This window comes from Gymnoscopelus braueri, assembly GCF_963280865.1.
Source record: "Gymnoscopelus braueri genome assembly, chromosome: 3".
Classification (NCBI taxonomy): Eukaryota; Metazoa; Chordata; class Actinopteri; order Myctophiformes; family Myctophidae; genus Gymnoscopelus; species Gymnoscopelus braueri.
In genome coordinates this window covers 10,678,064-10,691,703 of record NC_137612.1, presented here as the reverse complement: position 1 = coordinate 10,691,703, position 13,640 = coordinate 10,678,064, and the positions used below count along the sequence as shown (strand labels likewise).

The 13,640-nt window shown below is 41.8% G+C and overlaps 2 protein-coding genes across 2 annotated transcripts in view; both read left to right on the top strand.

Annotated features, from left to right (window-relative positions):
• LOC308081788 (low-density lipoprotein receptor-related protein 1-like) overlaps window positions 1-13,640 on the top strand; it is a 285,687-nt gene that overhangs the window by 55,873 nt on the left and 216,174 nt on the right. The window contains exon 3 of the mRNA XM_080423412.1: window positions 10,342-10,479. Coding sequence (XP_080279538.1) covers window positions 10,342-10,479 — 138 coding nt within the window. The remainder of the gene's footprint in view (window positions 1-10,341; window positions 10,480-13,640) is intronic.
• Window positions 1-13,640, top strand: part of LOC308082533 (AMP deaminase 2-like) — a gene marked incomplete at its 5' end in the record, with an annotated part of 557,360 nt that overhangs the window by 528,784 nt on the left and 14,936 nt on the right. The window lies entirely within an intron of this gene.

Sequence of the window (13,640 nt, the reverse complement as noted above, 5' to 3'; positions counted from 1 at the left end):
GGAAGAAGTGCTTCTTCTTTTTTTTTTTACTTCAGTATATTGTTGCAATACCACAGTGTAGAAACACTCTGTTACGAGTAAAAATGGCTGTATTGCATTTTTACAAAAACATTGGAATTAGGAGTAACAAAGTGACAAATATAAAATAGGGCTTACAGTACATGGTTAATGCTAGCCTGGTAAACCCCCTCCCTCCGGAAATCTCTTTTCCATTTGATTTCAGGAAGGAGTCTGGCATGAGGGCTTATTTGGCTTTTTTTCGTCGTCCACCAAGTGGACGAGCCTATCAGTGTCCTTAGCCTGGTAAAGCCCCTCCTTGCTCATCGCTCTGTGATTAGCAGCAAAAGTTGGCCAATCAGGTGGCGAGTTTGAGTGAACCAAATGCCGACCAAAATGGAACGGCAGCCATTGTTTTCTGTGCGCTCTTTTCTGTTTCTCTTTTAAAACTTCAAAACGCTCTCTAACTTATTTTTTGAGGCACGGAATTTACTTTTAAGATATCGTTCGGATAGAATTTTGTTGTTTAACTTCATATATGTGGTCAATTAATCATGACAGAGCCTATTTAAAAATACAAATTCAGAGAACCGGTAGGGGCGGGCAGTGACATGCGTGTATCCGAATAAGGCAACCTATTTTCGGTATGGCCCTTTCAAAAGTCCCGTTGCATCACATTGGTCTGGTGGTGGTAAAAACGAAGTGCTGATTGGCTGAAGAGGAACAACTGCTGATTGGCTGAAGGGGTTGTCAGTCAACGGTATTACTCCCGCCAAACTCCAGCCCACAGATAAAAACACACACACGTTCTCATGGCAGATTCCTTCCTGAAATCCAATGGAAATTAGATTTCCGGAGGGAGGGGGTTTACCAGGCTAGGTTAAAGCAGCACTATGTAACTTTCCTCTTTTACCACGGAACCCGGTTTCCTGCGCTAGTGCTGACATGTTTTACCATTGAGCTAAAAGAGCCTGCGTGTATCCCACTGACTAATCTGCCAGTGAGGAGCCCCCACCCGGAGGACGTAGAGCCCTAATCCTCCCGCCCAACACTCCTTGCTGACAGGTGCCGCCCCCCCTCCAGCCCGTAGGATTACGTGCAGTGACAGTTTTCACCATCCCCGCCCGGCTTCCCTCCCCCGAACACGGGCCGATTGTGTTCGTGTAGACGCTCAACAAAGCCGGATGCACCACGGTGGATTCGAACCCACGACCTCCGAAAATGATTCCCCTAGTTTAACATTGGTTTAAATTGATATAATCGTTTTGTTTCTTTTGGTATAATAATGGTTTGGTATGTCCTAATCTTCTATTCTAACTCGTAGCGTGACTAGCGTAGCGCGACTAGCGCAACTAGCACAATGCGTAGCGTGACTAGCGTGACTAAACTAATTGATTCACATTATGTGGGGAACAAAAACAATGTGACGCCAACCCGGAACCAACCAACCAACATTCTCTTTTTTCTTTTTTCTAAACCGGATCACACGGCTTCGGTAATACCAGGCTTTCCTCCGCGACGGAAAGTCTGGTGATGCGAGGTTAGCCGAAGGGAGAGGCCAGGTCACTTGTATTATTTGCTGAGTCACTGGAGGCTCTTCATGGTGCCAGAGGCGTGATGATGAGCTCCAGGCCATGGAGTAGACATGGCTCTAAGCAGACGAGTTTACACCCCATCAGGGCTAAATTCATACGTCGCCGCTCCACCAACACAACCTGCTTTTCAATTTGGAAAATGTGTTGACGCATTAAGTCGAAAATCAGGTCTTCGTCTTGGTGACACGGCCTTAGTGACAAAGCATAAATTAGGTTTAATAAAGATGATTAATGGTACGTCTCAGTGCAGCGCAGGCCTTTTCTGAATCCATTCGGAACAGTTCCTTTTGTTAGAGCTGACCACTTTAAGCCAGATTTTCTGCTTTGGCTATTTTTCAATACAAGCTCACGACACGTTGTGAGCTTCTAGATTTAGTTATGTTTGAAAAACGTTGGGAGATTTGCACCTGTAATGACATTAATGACGTTAATGTGGCGAAGTCTATTAGAGCAGTGGTTCCCCAAACTGTGGGTCCCCAGGGGGACCCCAGATGGTTTTCTTAATGTGCGACGTTGTTTTCTCACTCAACAGTAAACAAACCAACATACAGTACAAGTGTATACAGGGTATCTGCACATTTCTAAAGTTACAATTTAATGACCTTTAAGCTTTTAAGCTAACCTTTTTAACACCAAATTGGACTAAACCTCAAACATTGTGAAAATAGCCGATCTACAAGCTCCACAAGCTTGTAGATCGGCTATTTTCACAATATGTATCTGTGGAACCGAGTCAAACTAAGAAATCCCTACAATTCCAAGTGCTTGTCAGGGTGCGGGGTCCCCAGTTCAAATATATGATTATTTTGGGGGGTTGCGGCCTGAAAAGTTTGGGAACCTCTGTATTAGCACCCTGGGCAAGACCTGGGATGTTGGTTGTCTAGGAAGTTGACAACCGGAAACGGTTGAATTTGGCGGAAGTACCGCCCAAGGAAATGACGTTGATGCTTTACAAATCTGTTAACATTCTCCGTGAATGAAACGAGTGTTGTGATTGGTCAAAAAATATCGTTTCCGGGGGAAACGGAAATCCTGTCCACTCAGGACTTCCTAGACACTCGCTGCTTTAGGTCGTGACCAGGCTCTTCTCTTCGCAGATGAGTGAGGCTGGGACCGAGGTTACTGTATTAGAGGAATTAGCCAACCGCCTAAATCAGTGGTCCGGGGACCACCAGTGGTCCTTGAGGGGGTTCCAGGGGGTCCCCAGCAAAAGGTGTTAATACATTTTCACCCCTTTATCCATATTTTATTTATGCATGCTATTCAAAAATAGCAGATATACAAGCTCACATCGTGTCACTTTGTGCCACTCTGCGAAAAAAAATCTCGAAAGCGTTTGAATAATTTTGTAGAATTTCGCATTTTTGGACACAAATCTCCTCTTCTGGGGGTCTCTGGCACAATTTCAGATGGGGGTCCGCGGACACATTTATATGAATTTAGGGGTCCTTGGCATGAAAAAAGCTTGAAAACCACTGGCCTAAATCACCTGTGATGCTCTCACTCCATTTGTGTTGGAGTTTCTCATCTCCAAAGCCCTCTCATATTAGTCCATTAGCCAGAGCCCCAAAATTGAGCAATGATTATGAAAGAGTGGGAAAAACCATACCTATATTAAATTGTTTATAGGGTCAATATAAGTAAATAAATATATGATAACCTTTCCACAGGCGCAGCTTTTTCATATTCATCACACATTTTGTTATTTTGTTATGTTATTAATAAAAATAGTTATCATAATGAAACTTCCCCAGTTGATTACTTACATGAAGACAATGATTTATCGTATTACAAGTTTTCTGAAATTATATATCTAAATATGCAAATTGGGCAATTAGTCCAAGAGCCAGAGACCCAAAATTGAGCCAGATATTGAATATTCCCTCGTTAAAAACCTTTGACTCCAACATCTTATCAAAATGAAATAAGAATGACTCCGGCTTTGTCCAATGTTCCAATGTTGATTCTCGAAAGTTGTGCAAATTCGGGCATATTTTCCTAATGCCTAATTTGCATATTTAAATATACAATTTCAGAAAACTTGTAATACGTAAGTGTAAGTAATCAACTGGGTAAGTTTCATTATGATAACTATTTTTAAAATGTTGTCATTGTTTCACCTGAAAATAACAAAATGTGTGATAAATATGAAAAAGCTGTTCCTGTGGAAAGGTTACCCCCCAAATGCCCTGACTGCCCCCCCAAAAAAGAATCTAAAAATAAAAAATAAAAAAATGTTTTATTTATTTTTTTAACGAGGGGGCTTGTGAAAGTTACATTTATGTCATGATATGAAATGTGAGCTTACCATAATCAAAATAATCCTTAATCATATTCCATCATGTATCATTGCACAATTCAAATAATCCTCTGCCCTGATTTTCCATGGGCAGTGTTGCCAGATATTACTACTCCTAAACAATAGGAAGCAGTATTACACAAACAGCCGGAAAAAACGCAAAAAAAAAGCATAAAAAATTTTCGCCGCCGAGGAAGCCGCCCCGCCGAATTATTAATTCGGGGGGCATTAAGAAATGCTGGGGGGCAGCATTTCTTAATGCCCCCCGAATTAATAATTTCTGTATCCGGCCCTGCTATAAACAATTTAATATAGGTATGGTTTTGCCCACTCTTTCGATAATGAAATCTTGTCTGGCTCATGGACTACAGTATATGGTGTGCTTCTGTGTGAGTATAATTCTCTGCTCCACCATGCAGTCTCCTCTCCTTCATACAACCACAACATGTTGGTCTCCCTGCCGTTGATGTATAATGAACCCGAGTGCTTTTGGAACGAGTGGCTGAAGAAGTAGACGTTGAGAAGATAGTGAGGTAGCCCGGTCGTCCCGAGGTCTTGGATAATAGTGTGTTTGTAAGTGGGACTAAAGTTTTCTCTCGCTTGCCATCCACCTCCTGCTGCCACAACACTGGAGTCCTGCCATCATGTGCTGCTTGTGTGGAAGCTCTTTGGCGAGGAGCTGAGGAACAGACACATGAAACACCATGATGGATGAGACCAAGAAGAAGGGAACTGAAAGAACAATCTGGAGAGAGCGAGAGAGAGAGAGAGAGAGAGAGAGAGAGAGGGGGGGAGTGAAAGCAAAAGATTAGCTTAAGAAACGGTGAGGGGAGAAACATCGGGTTTCTTTCAGTATAAATGGCTTCATTGGATGAGAACCTCTTCATTAGGTGTTGATGGCGTTGATGGAGAAACATATTGAAGATTTAAAGGGCTTGACAGACAACGTTCGACACACAACCTCGCATTATTATGCAAGAAGTGCAAAATAAAGTACCTTACAAGATGAATAAAAAAGTACCTTACAAGATGGCAGTGGTAGAACGGCCACTTGGGGAAATTGGGGAGTTCTTGATCAAGACGCTGAACCCCCCCTAACTGTTCCCATGGGGTGTGTCTGTCTGTCTGTCTGTCTGTCTGTCTGTCTGTCTGTCTGTCTGTCTGTCTGTCTGTCTGTCTGTCTGTCTGTCTGTCTGTGTGTGTGTGTGAGAGAAAGGGTTAATGTAATAAACATTGTAAAGAACTTTGGATAAAGGTGCTATATCCAGTGAATGCACCCTTTACCATTTAAGACAAATGAAAGACAGGAACCATACAGTACACATATTAATTACACCCAGCTTTGTTGAATATTCTATCCTGATTGGTCTATTTCTCAATAAAACACAGCTGTTGTTTGCTATGGAAGTGGAAACTTTTAAGCTAAATAAAAACATTTCTAAATGGATACTTTGTAATCGCTCTGATTGGTTTTAGTTTGTAAGTAACCGTTTCATAAGCATGAAGGAGCTACAGTATATGAATAAACATGGAGTACATTAAAATAATACGAGCGTTGTGGAACCTGGATATCGTCTCTGTCTGGGGCGGTAAACCTCATGTTCAAAGCTGTTGCTTTTCACTATTCAAATTCAAAAACAGCAAAAAGTATAGCAGATCTACAAGCTCGAAACGGCGTTGCTTCTCGTCGCGCTTTGAGCTTGTAGATCTGCTACTTTTGATGCTTTTGTGTGACGTTGTAGCAGTGGTGTAAAGTACATTTACTCAAGTACTGTACTTACGTACACTTATGATTTTTTTTTTTACTATACTGGAGTATTTCCAATTTTCTGTACTTTTACTTCTACTCCACTACATCTCAGAGGCAAATATTGTACTTTTACTCCACTACAAATATTTAAAAACCTCAGTTACTAGTTACTTTGTAGATTTTGATTATTATTACAAAACATACATTAACCACTTCAGCCCCATATACATTTAAACCATTTGAAAATAGCAGATCTACAAGCTCGCAATGCGTTGCATCACGACGCATTGTGAGCTTGCAGATCTGCTATTTTCAAAAGATTGTTATACATTTGAAAACTTATGAAATGGGACATTCTGCATGATGAGTACTTTCTACTTTTGGCACTTTAAGTACATTTTGATACCAGTACTTTTTGTACTGATACTCAAGTAGGCTATTTTGAATTCCGGACTTATACTTGTAACAGAGTATTTCTACACTGCAGCATTGATACTTTTTCCTTGATACTTATTTAGTACTTTTCCCACCACTGGACGCTGTAGTAGTGATCAAGTAGGGAAGTTAATTTACGAAAAAAAACACAAAAAGTTAGAATATGGAGATTTCTGCCCGACAGCAACGAATGTGACGAGTCCAGATGTGTGTTGTGTTGTGTTGTGTTGTGTTGTGTTGTGTTGTGTTGTGTTGTGTTGTGTTGTGTTGTGTTGTGTTGTGTTGTGTTGTGTTGTGTTGTGTTGTGTTGTGTTGTGTTGTGTTGGGTTGTGTTGGGTTGGGTTGTGTTGTGTAACTGTCACTATGGGCACAGTTAAATCATGCGACAGCTGTGTTGATGAGGAAGTTGTTGAGATTACGGCTTGATCCAGGTCTTAGCCCATTAAGACCTGGGTTAGGGTTAGCATCAGTGTCATTTTTGTATGTGTCATTTTACACGTAGCCCATTAAGACCTGGAACGCATCAGTGTCATTTTTTTTATTTTAGCTAAAAAGCATTATTTTACACTTTGGCTTTTCAAAAATAGCAGATCTACAAGCTTGTAGATCTGCTATTTTTGGGGGTCCTTGACATGAAAATGTTTGAGAACCACTGACATAGTAACATAGGCCTACGTTTTTTTTCAAAAAACTGGTAGAATTTAGAAGAGATTTTGTAGAATCTGCCGCGCTATGAGCTTGTAGATCTGCTATTTTTGAAAAATCGTGAAAATGTGTGCAAATCTTTGAATATATATTTTTTAAGCGAACATTTGTAACTCAAATCTTTGCTTCTGGGGGTCCCTTGAATAACATATTTTGAGATGGGGGTCCGCGGCCAAATACATATACATTCTGGGGGTCCTTGACATGAAAATGTTTGAGAACCACTGATATAGAAACATAAGTTTTTTTATTTTTCAAACAATTGGTAGAATTTAGAAGACATTTTGTAGAATCGGCTTCAGGTCTTAATGGGTTAAATGGACTGGTACGGTATGGTACGGTCTGGTACAGTACCACCAGTCCATCTCCCCCCCCCCCCCCAGAGGGAACGCATGTGTCTTGAAAACAGATGCTTGCCTCTGCGTGGGCGAGAGGAGGACGAGGTCAGACGTGGGTCGTATCGCTTCATGCTCTTATGGTCCTGGGCTGGCGCTGCAAAAAACAACAACCCTGAGATTCAGTTTAACCCATTCAATCCCATTCAACGCATCTGTGTCTGTTTAAGATTTCTTTGGGCTATTCGAAAATAGCAGATATACAAGCTCATCATAGTGCTGCGGCGCTGAGTGCCGCACTCGTGGATCTGCTATTGTTTGAAAAATCGTTTGAATATATATATATTTTTTTTCAAAGCGAACATTTTTAACTCTAATCTTTGCTTCTGGGGGGGGGGTCCCTGGAACAAAACATTTTGAGATGGGGGTCCGTGGCCAAATACATATCATATTGCGGGGTCCTTGACATGAAAAGGTTGTGGAAAAGTTTGAGAACCACTAATAGCAACATACGTTTTTTTTTTAAACTGTTAGGATTTAGAAGACATTTGTAGAATCCCCCAGAAGCAAAGATTTGAGTTACAAATGTTCGCTTTAAAAAATATATATATTCACATACAAATGCACACATTTTCCACATTTTTTCCGAAAAATTGCAGATCTACAAGCTCAGCGCTATGAGCTTGTATATCTGCTAGCATATTTTAATAGCCAAATAAATGTGAAAATGACACAGACACGTTCCCGGTCTTACTGGGTTAACTCTGAGACGTAACATTTTCACTCAGGGTTTCCCACAGTGTCACTGTGTCAGACCGCTCCTCTTGACAGAAGGAAGGCAGCTGGCAGGCTAACGTCCACTTGAGGGTTTATTGTCTCAGAATAGCAGGAAGCTGCAGCGATAGCATACTGTCAACAGAGGCTGTGCTAACCATGCTAATTGATGGTTGATCTGGTACAACGTAGAGCACTGATGTGCTTCTCAAATGTATTAGACCAGGGGTCTTCAACCTTTTCAGGCCAAGGACCCCCTAGCTGAGAGAGAGATGAAGCAGGGACCCCCTAGCTGAGAGAGAGATGAAGCAGGGACTCCCTCTATATTGTATTAAATTGCGTTTCAGATTAAACTTTTTTTTTGTTTACTTGGTCTGCTCCTTTTCCCCTCTACACCTATACCTCTTTGCTAAAAATAGCCGATCTACAAGCTCACAACGCCGTTGTTGTGAGCCGACGCCAACGTTATGAGCTTGTAGATCTGCTATTTTTGGCTAAATTTCTCCTCAGAAAAGGGATGCTAGAGTTCAAGTGGTTAAGGTAAAAAAAAAAATCATATCACACAAAGATTTGGCAGACCCCCTATAGTAACTCTGAGGACCCCCTAGGGGTCCCGGACCCCCTGTTGAAGACCCCTGTATTAGACCAAGGATTGCCAAACTTTTCAGGCCGCGACCCCCCAAAATAATCATATTTGAACTGGGGACCCTCTATTTTGACAAGCACTTGGAATTGTAGGAGTTGAGGCATTACATTTAGTTTGTCTTGGTTCCACAGATAAATATTGTGAAAATAGCCAAACTATACACTCGTTGTGAGCTTGTAGATCGAATTTTTTTTTTTACAATGTTTGCCTCTTTCTTACGTAATATTTGACAATTTCGCCAATTTTGGTATTAAAAAGGTCTTAAAAGTCATTACATTCTAGCTTTTTAAATGTGCTGATACCCTGTATACACTTATACTGTATGTTGTTGGGTTTTCTTCTACTGTTGAGTGAGAAAACAATGTTGCACATTAAGCTCATCATCTGGGGACCCCCCTAAAATCATTAGGGGACCCCCCCCCCCCCCCTGAGTGTATCGACTCCAAGTTTTGGAACTACCGTGATATGTATACCTACAGTGTGGGAATGGGTTGTATCAATTTGGGTGTCCTCTCTCGACACGAAAAAAGGTTGAGACCCCAACTGCTGTTGACACAGACAGTGGGGAGTTGATCAGCAGAATTAGGACACAATAGAGTACAGAAGTCCTGACGTCACTATAGTTCATCCCCTGGGTCGTGGAAGTAATTTCTCTATGGAGAATAACATTGGGTCATCTTAGAATCGTCTCATATAAGAATCGTGGTCCAAAAATAAACAAACCGTCTCAGGGAGGTGTCTCTGTATCGTTTATGATAGTCAGTCACTCATTTTTGATACAGTCTTTTTCTGGCGAAAGTTTTACTAATTTGGCGGAAGTAACATTATCGTTTTCTCACCGTCGTTGATGCTTCATTATTATTATTATTCATTATTTTGTATACTTTGGCTATTCAAAAATAACAGATCTACAAGCTCATAGTGCGGCACCGAGTGCCGCACTACGAGCTTGTAGATCTGCTATTTTTTTTTAAATCTTGAACATTTTGTGTTGAATACATGTATATTTTTTGAAACAACATTTTTAACTCAAATCTTTGCTTCTGGGGGGTCCCTGGAACAACATATCTTTTATGGGGATCGGCTGCCAAAAACATATAATTTTGGGGGTCCTTGACAAGAACAATTAAGATTTTTTTTTGAGACATTTGACAGTTACAAATGTTCACTTAAAATATATATATATTCAAAGATCGTTCAGATGGATAGATACAGATAGATCTTTGATGCGCTATGAGCTTGCAGATCTACAAGCTCATAGCGCAGCACTCGGTGCCGCGCTATGAGCTTGTATATCTGCTATCTTTAAATAGCATAGCTGCGTTCCCGGATTGAAAGGGTTAAATGAACTGAGGTTATACACACTGCCTCTGGCCTCAAAGACACTAAAGCCACAGTCCTGAAGAACGGCACGGATTTGTCTGGATATTAAAGCTGCAATCCATACGTTTCATGTCCCGCTTGGGAGACCTTATTACTTCTAAACCGCTCTTCCAAAACGGAAATACCAAATATTGTATTAACATACTCTACCATGCAGATTGGTTAAAATAACATTTTATTCATTAAGAATAAGTTCAGGTTTGCAGCTTTAATAGTTACAACATTACTTCAGTTCCCTTCAATTGAATTGAATTGAATTGAATTGAATTGAATTGAATTGAATTGAATTGAATTGAATTGAATTGAATTGAATTGAATTGAATTGAATTGAATATGAATATGAATATGAATATGAATATGAATTTGAATTTGAATTGAATTGAATTGAATTGAATTGTTTGGTGTTTATTTGTGTCTTCCAGGTCCACACAGCCGTGTGTCACGATGTCCACCCAACGAGTACCAGTGTGGAGGCACAGATCTGTGCATCCCCATGAGCAAGCTGTGCAACGGGGAGCCAGACTGCACCGACGGCTGGGATGAGGGGCCACACTGCAGAGGTACCACTGATTCTTGGGGCATAATTAATAATCTCCATCTGGCATTTTATCCCATTAAAAGATATACACCATGAATTAAAAAAATATATTTAATATTTAATATCATATTGTTTATGTCCCTCAAACGTTTTTCAAAAGGTTTGAGCCTAAATCAAGCCTCAGATATACTCATTCCAACTAACTTCTCTCTGGCTTATAAAGCACTTTCACCTGCAATACCACATTGTCCTGTTTGGCACGGGCGCTATTGAGACAGTTTGTATGCATGTTATCTCCTGGTTCTGTGTGGAAAAAGTTAATTTGTTTTTTAGTTGGAACTGAAAAAAAGGGAGGGATTGTACCGAACGTGACGTCACGTTCGGGTGAAAATCAGTTTGGTCTGTTTTGAGACCAATTATATACTGTGAAAGCCTGAGTGTTCAAACTGGGTGTTTTTTGGGATAGAAGAGAGGTAGGGGAGACCAAAAACACACAAAAAAGAAGGAAAAGTTAAAATGCATGGTGTAGTCCCTTACAAATATTATTGTAATAAAATATAAAATAATATTGAATGTTTTTTTTTTTTTTTTCTGTAGTTTTTCTGCACCATAACGTCGATAGCACGCGGCTTTGATAGATCTGGAGTTTTTGTTTTGTTTTGGTATACAGTGTAAGATAGATATGAATATGAATAATATTGATCTGCCTACTAGCTTGGGTTGGTGATTAGCTGTGGACCGACACTCAGACAAACAAACAAACAAACAAACAAACAAACAAACAAACGCACATGGCTGGACGCCATATCTCCGCCAGGCGCATCCTCCTATAATTTGACAAACCTCTGTAGTGGTGCATGGTGTAGTGGTGTAGTGGTGTAGTGGTATAGTGTGGTATAGTGGTGTAGTGGTGTAGTGGTGTAGTGGTGTAGTGGTATAGTGTGGTATAGTGGTGTAGTGGTGTAGTGGTGTAGTGGTGTAGTGGTATAGTGTGGTATAGTGTGGTATAGTGGTGTAGTGGTGTAGTGGTGTAGTGGTATAGTGTGGTATAGTGGTATAGTGGTGTAGTGGTGTAGTGGTGTAGTGGTATAGTGTGGTATAGTGGTGTAGTGGTGTAGTGGTGTAGTGGTGTAGTGGTATAGTGTGGTATAGTGGTGTAGTGGTGTAGTGGTGTAGTGGTGTAGTGGTGTAGTGGTATAGTGTGGTATAGTGGTGTAGTGGTGTAGTGGTGTAGTGGTGTAGTGGTGTAGTGTGGTATAGTGGTGTAGTGGTGTAGTGGTGTGGTATAGTGGTATAGTGGTGTAGTGGTGTAGTGGTGTAGTGGTGTAGTGGTGTAGTGGTATAGTGTGGTATAGTGGTGTAGTGGTGTAGTGGTGTAGTGGTGTAGTGGTATAGTGGTGTAGTGGTGTAGTGGTGTGGTGGTGTGGTGGTGTGGTGGTGTGGTGGTGTGGTGGTGTAGTGGTGTAGTGGTATAGTGGTGTAGTGGTATAGTGTGGTATAGTGGTGTAGTGGTATAGTGGTGTAGTGGTGTAGTGGTGTAGTGGTGTAGTGGTGTGGTGGTGTGGTGGTGTGGTGGTGTAGTGGTGTAGTGGTATAGTGGTATAGTGGTATAGTGGTGTAGTGGTGTAGTGGTGTAGTGGTGTAGTGGTGTGGTGGTGTGGTGGTGTGGTGGTGTAGTGGTGTAGTGGTGTAGTGGTGAGGCCAAAATTGGTTCTGCCCGTTTCTCCTCAGTGGCTGGAGCAATTGATCTGAATTTGCACACAGCCATTGACCATTACCATGTGCACCTAACAGCGAAGCCCGTTTTCCGCGATTACACAAAATCTCAGCTGTTTATTAGCGCTTTTGTGTTCGCTGGCTCCCGGGTTGCCAGATCATGTGCGCATATCCCCCCACGGGTATGGTCAATAATTGCTACAATCCCTGCCTGTATGGAATGTTTGCATCGCACAATAATAGCGGTGAAGTGGCCGTTTCAGCAGATTGATAAAAAAAAGGGGCCATTATTCACTAGAGCTTATCCTGCACTTTCAACACAGTGTATGTACACTACAGTTGCACCCCCCCCCCCCCCCCGGCATCAAAGGCAAAGCAGGAGCTGCTTGAGCTGCTGTATAAGATTGGATTATGAGTGTGAGGGATTGTGCTGACCTGCATGTTATACTGTTACCGTACGGTACACTGTGGCACATGTGTGGGAGTGCAGCTGCACGTGGCTCACTTTCATTATTTACCCCCGGAAAAAGAAGACACAGTTCTGTTACTTACAGTGCTCTATAAGCCACCAGGGGTCTTCAACAGGGGGGTCCGGGACCTCTAGGGGGTCCGGGCCGGGGTCCTCAGAGTTAGGCCTACTACATGAACCACTTGAACCTTGGAATCGTCTTATTCTGAGGGGAACATAAGTCGAAAATAGCCGACACAACACATAGCGATGCAACGCTGACTGTAGAAGGAAAGTAACATTTTTGCTAATCTGTTGTATGAAATGTAGGTCTTAAGTGGTTAACGTGTGTGTGTGTGTGTGTGTGTGTGTGTGTGTGTGTGTGTGTGTGTGTGTGTGTGTGTGTGTGTGTGTGTGTGTGTGTGTGTGTGTGTGTGTGTGTGTGTGTGTGTGTGTGTGTGTGTGTGTGTGTGTGTGTGTCGCACATATGAGGGGTGTGTCAGTTTTTGTCATATCGTCTCTGTCGGGTGGAAACATCATTATGTCCAAAACTGTTAGTTTTAACTCTCTCAGTGCCACGCCCGAGTTATCCCGAGTTTTTCCTGAATACCCTCAGTGCCAGAACGAGAAATCCCGAGTTTATACTTTTGACTGTAGTCGCGCTATTCTGTTTATTTTTCATGATCACTTTCGCGTCCTGACTCCTTCAGACTCATTGGGTTCCGGTTTCATGACGCAGATTCCGTTTCCGGTTAAAAAAAAATTCCCGCGGTCATTTTCGGCCAGAATAGGGAAAGTCACGTTTTTTCACACGGTATAAAAAACGAACGGAGAGGTCCACGTCTACTCTCTTTGGTCTGGGTGACGATCAGTCATCGTAGTCGTGTATCACATCGTAATTTAGCCCGATCAACGATTGTCGAAAATGTCACATCCGGTTAATGACCGGATGTGACGTAAGCCTGTTTGGGAGGGGGCAAGTGAGCCAGCGAGGTCATCAATGTGTCGATTTGCTGCTC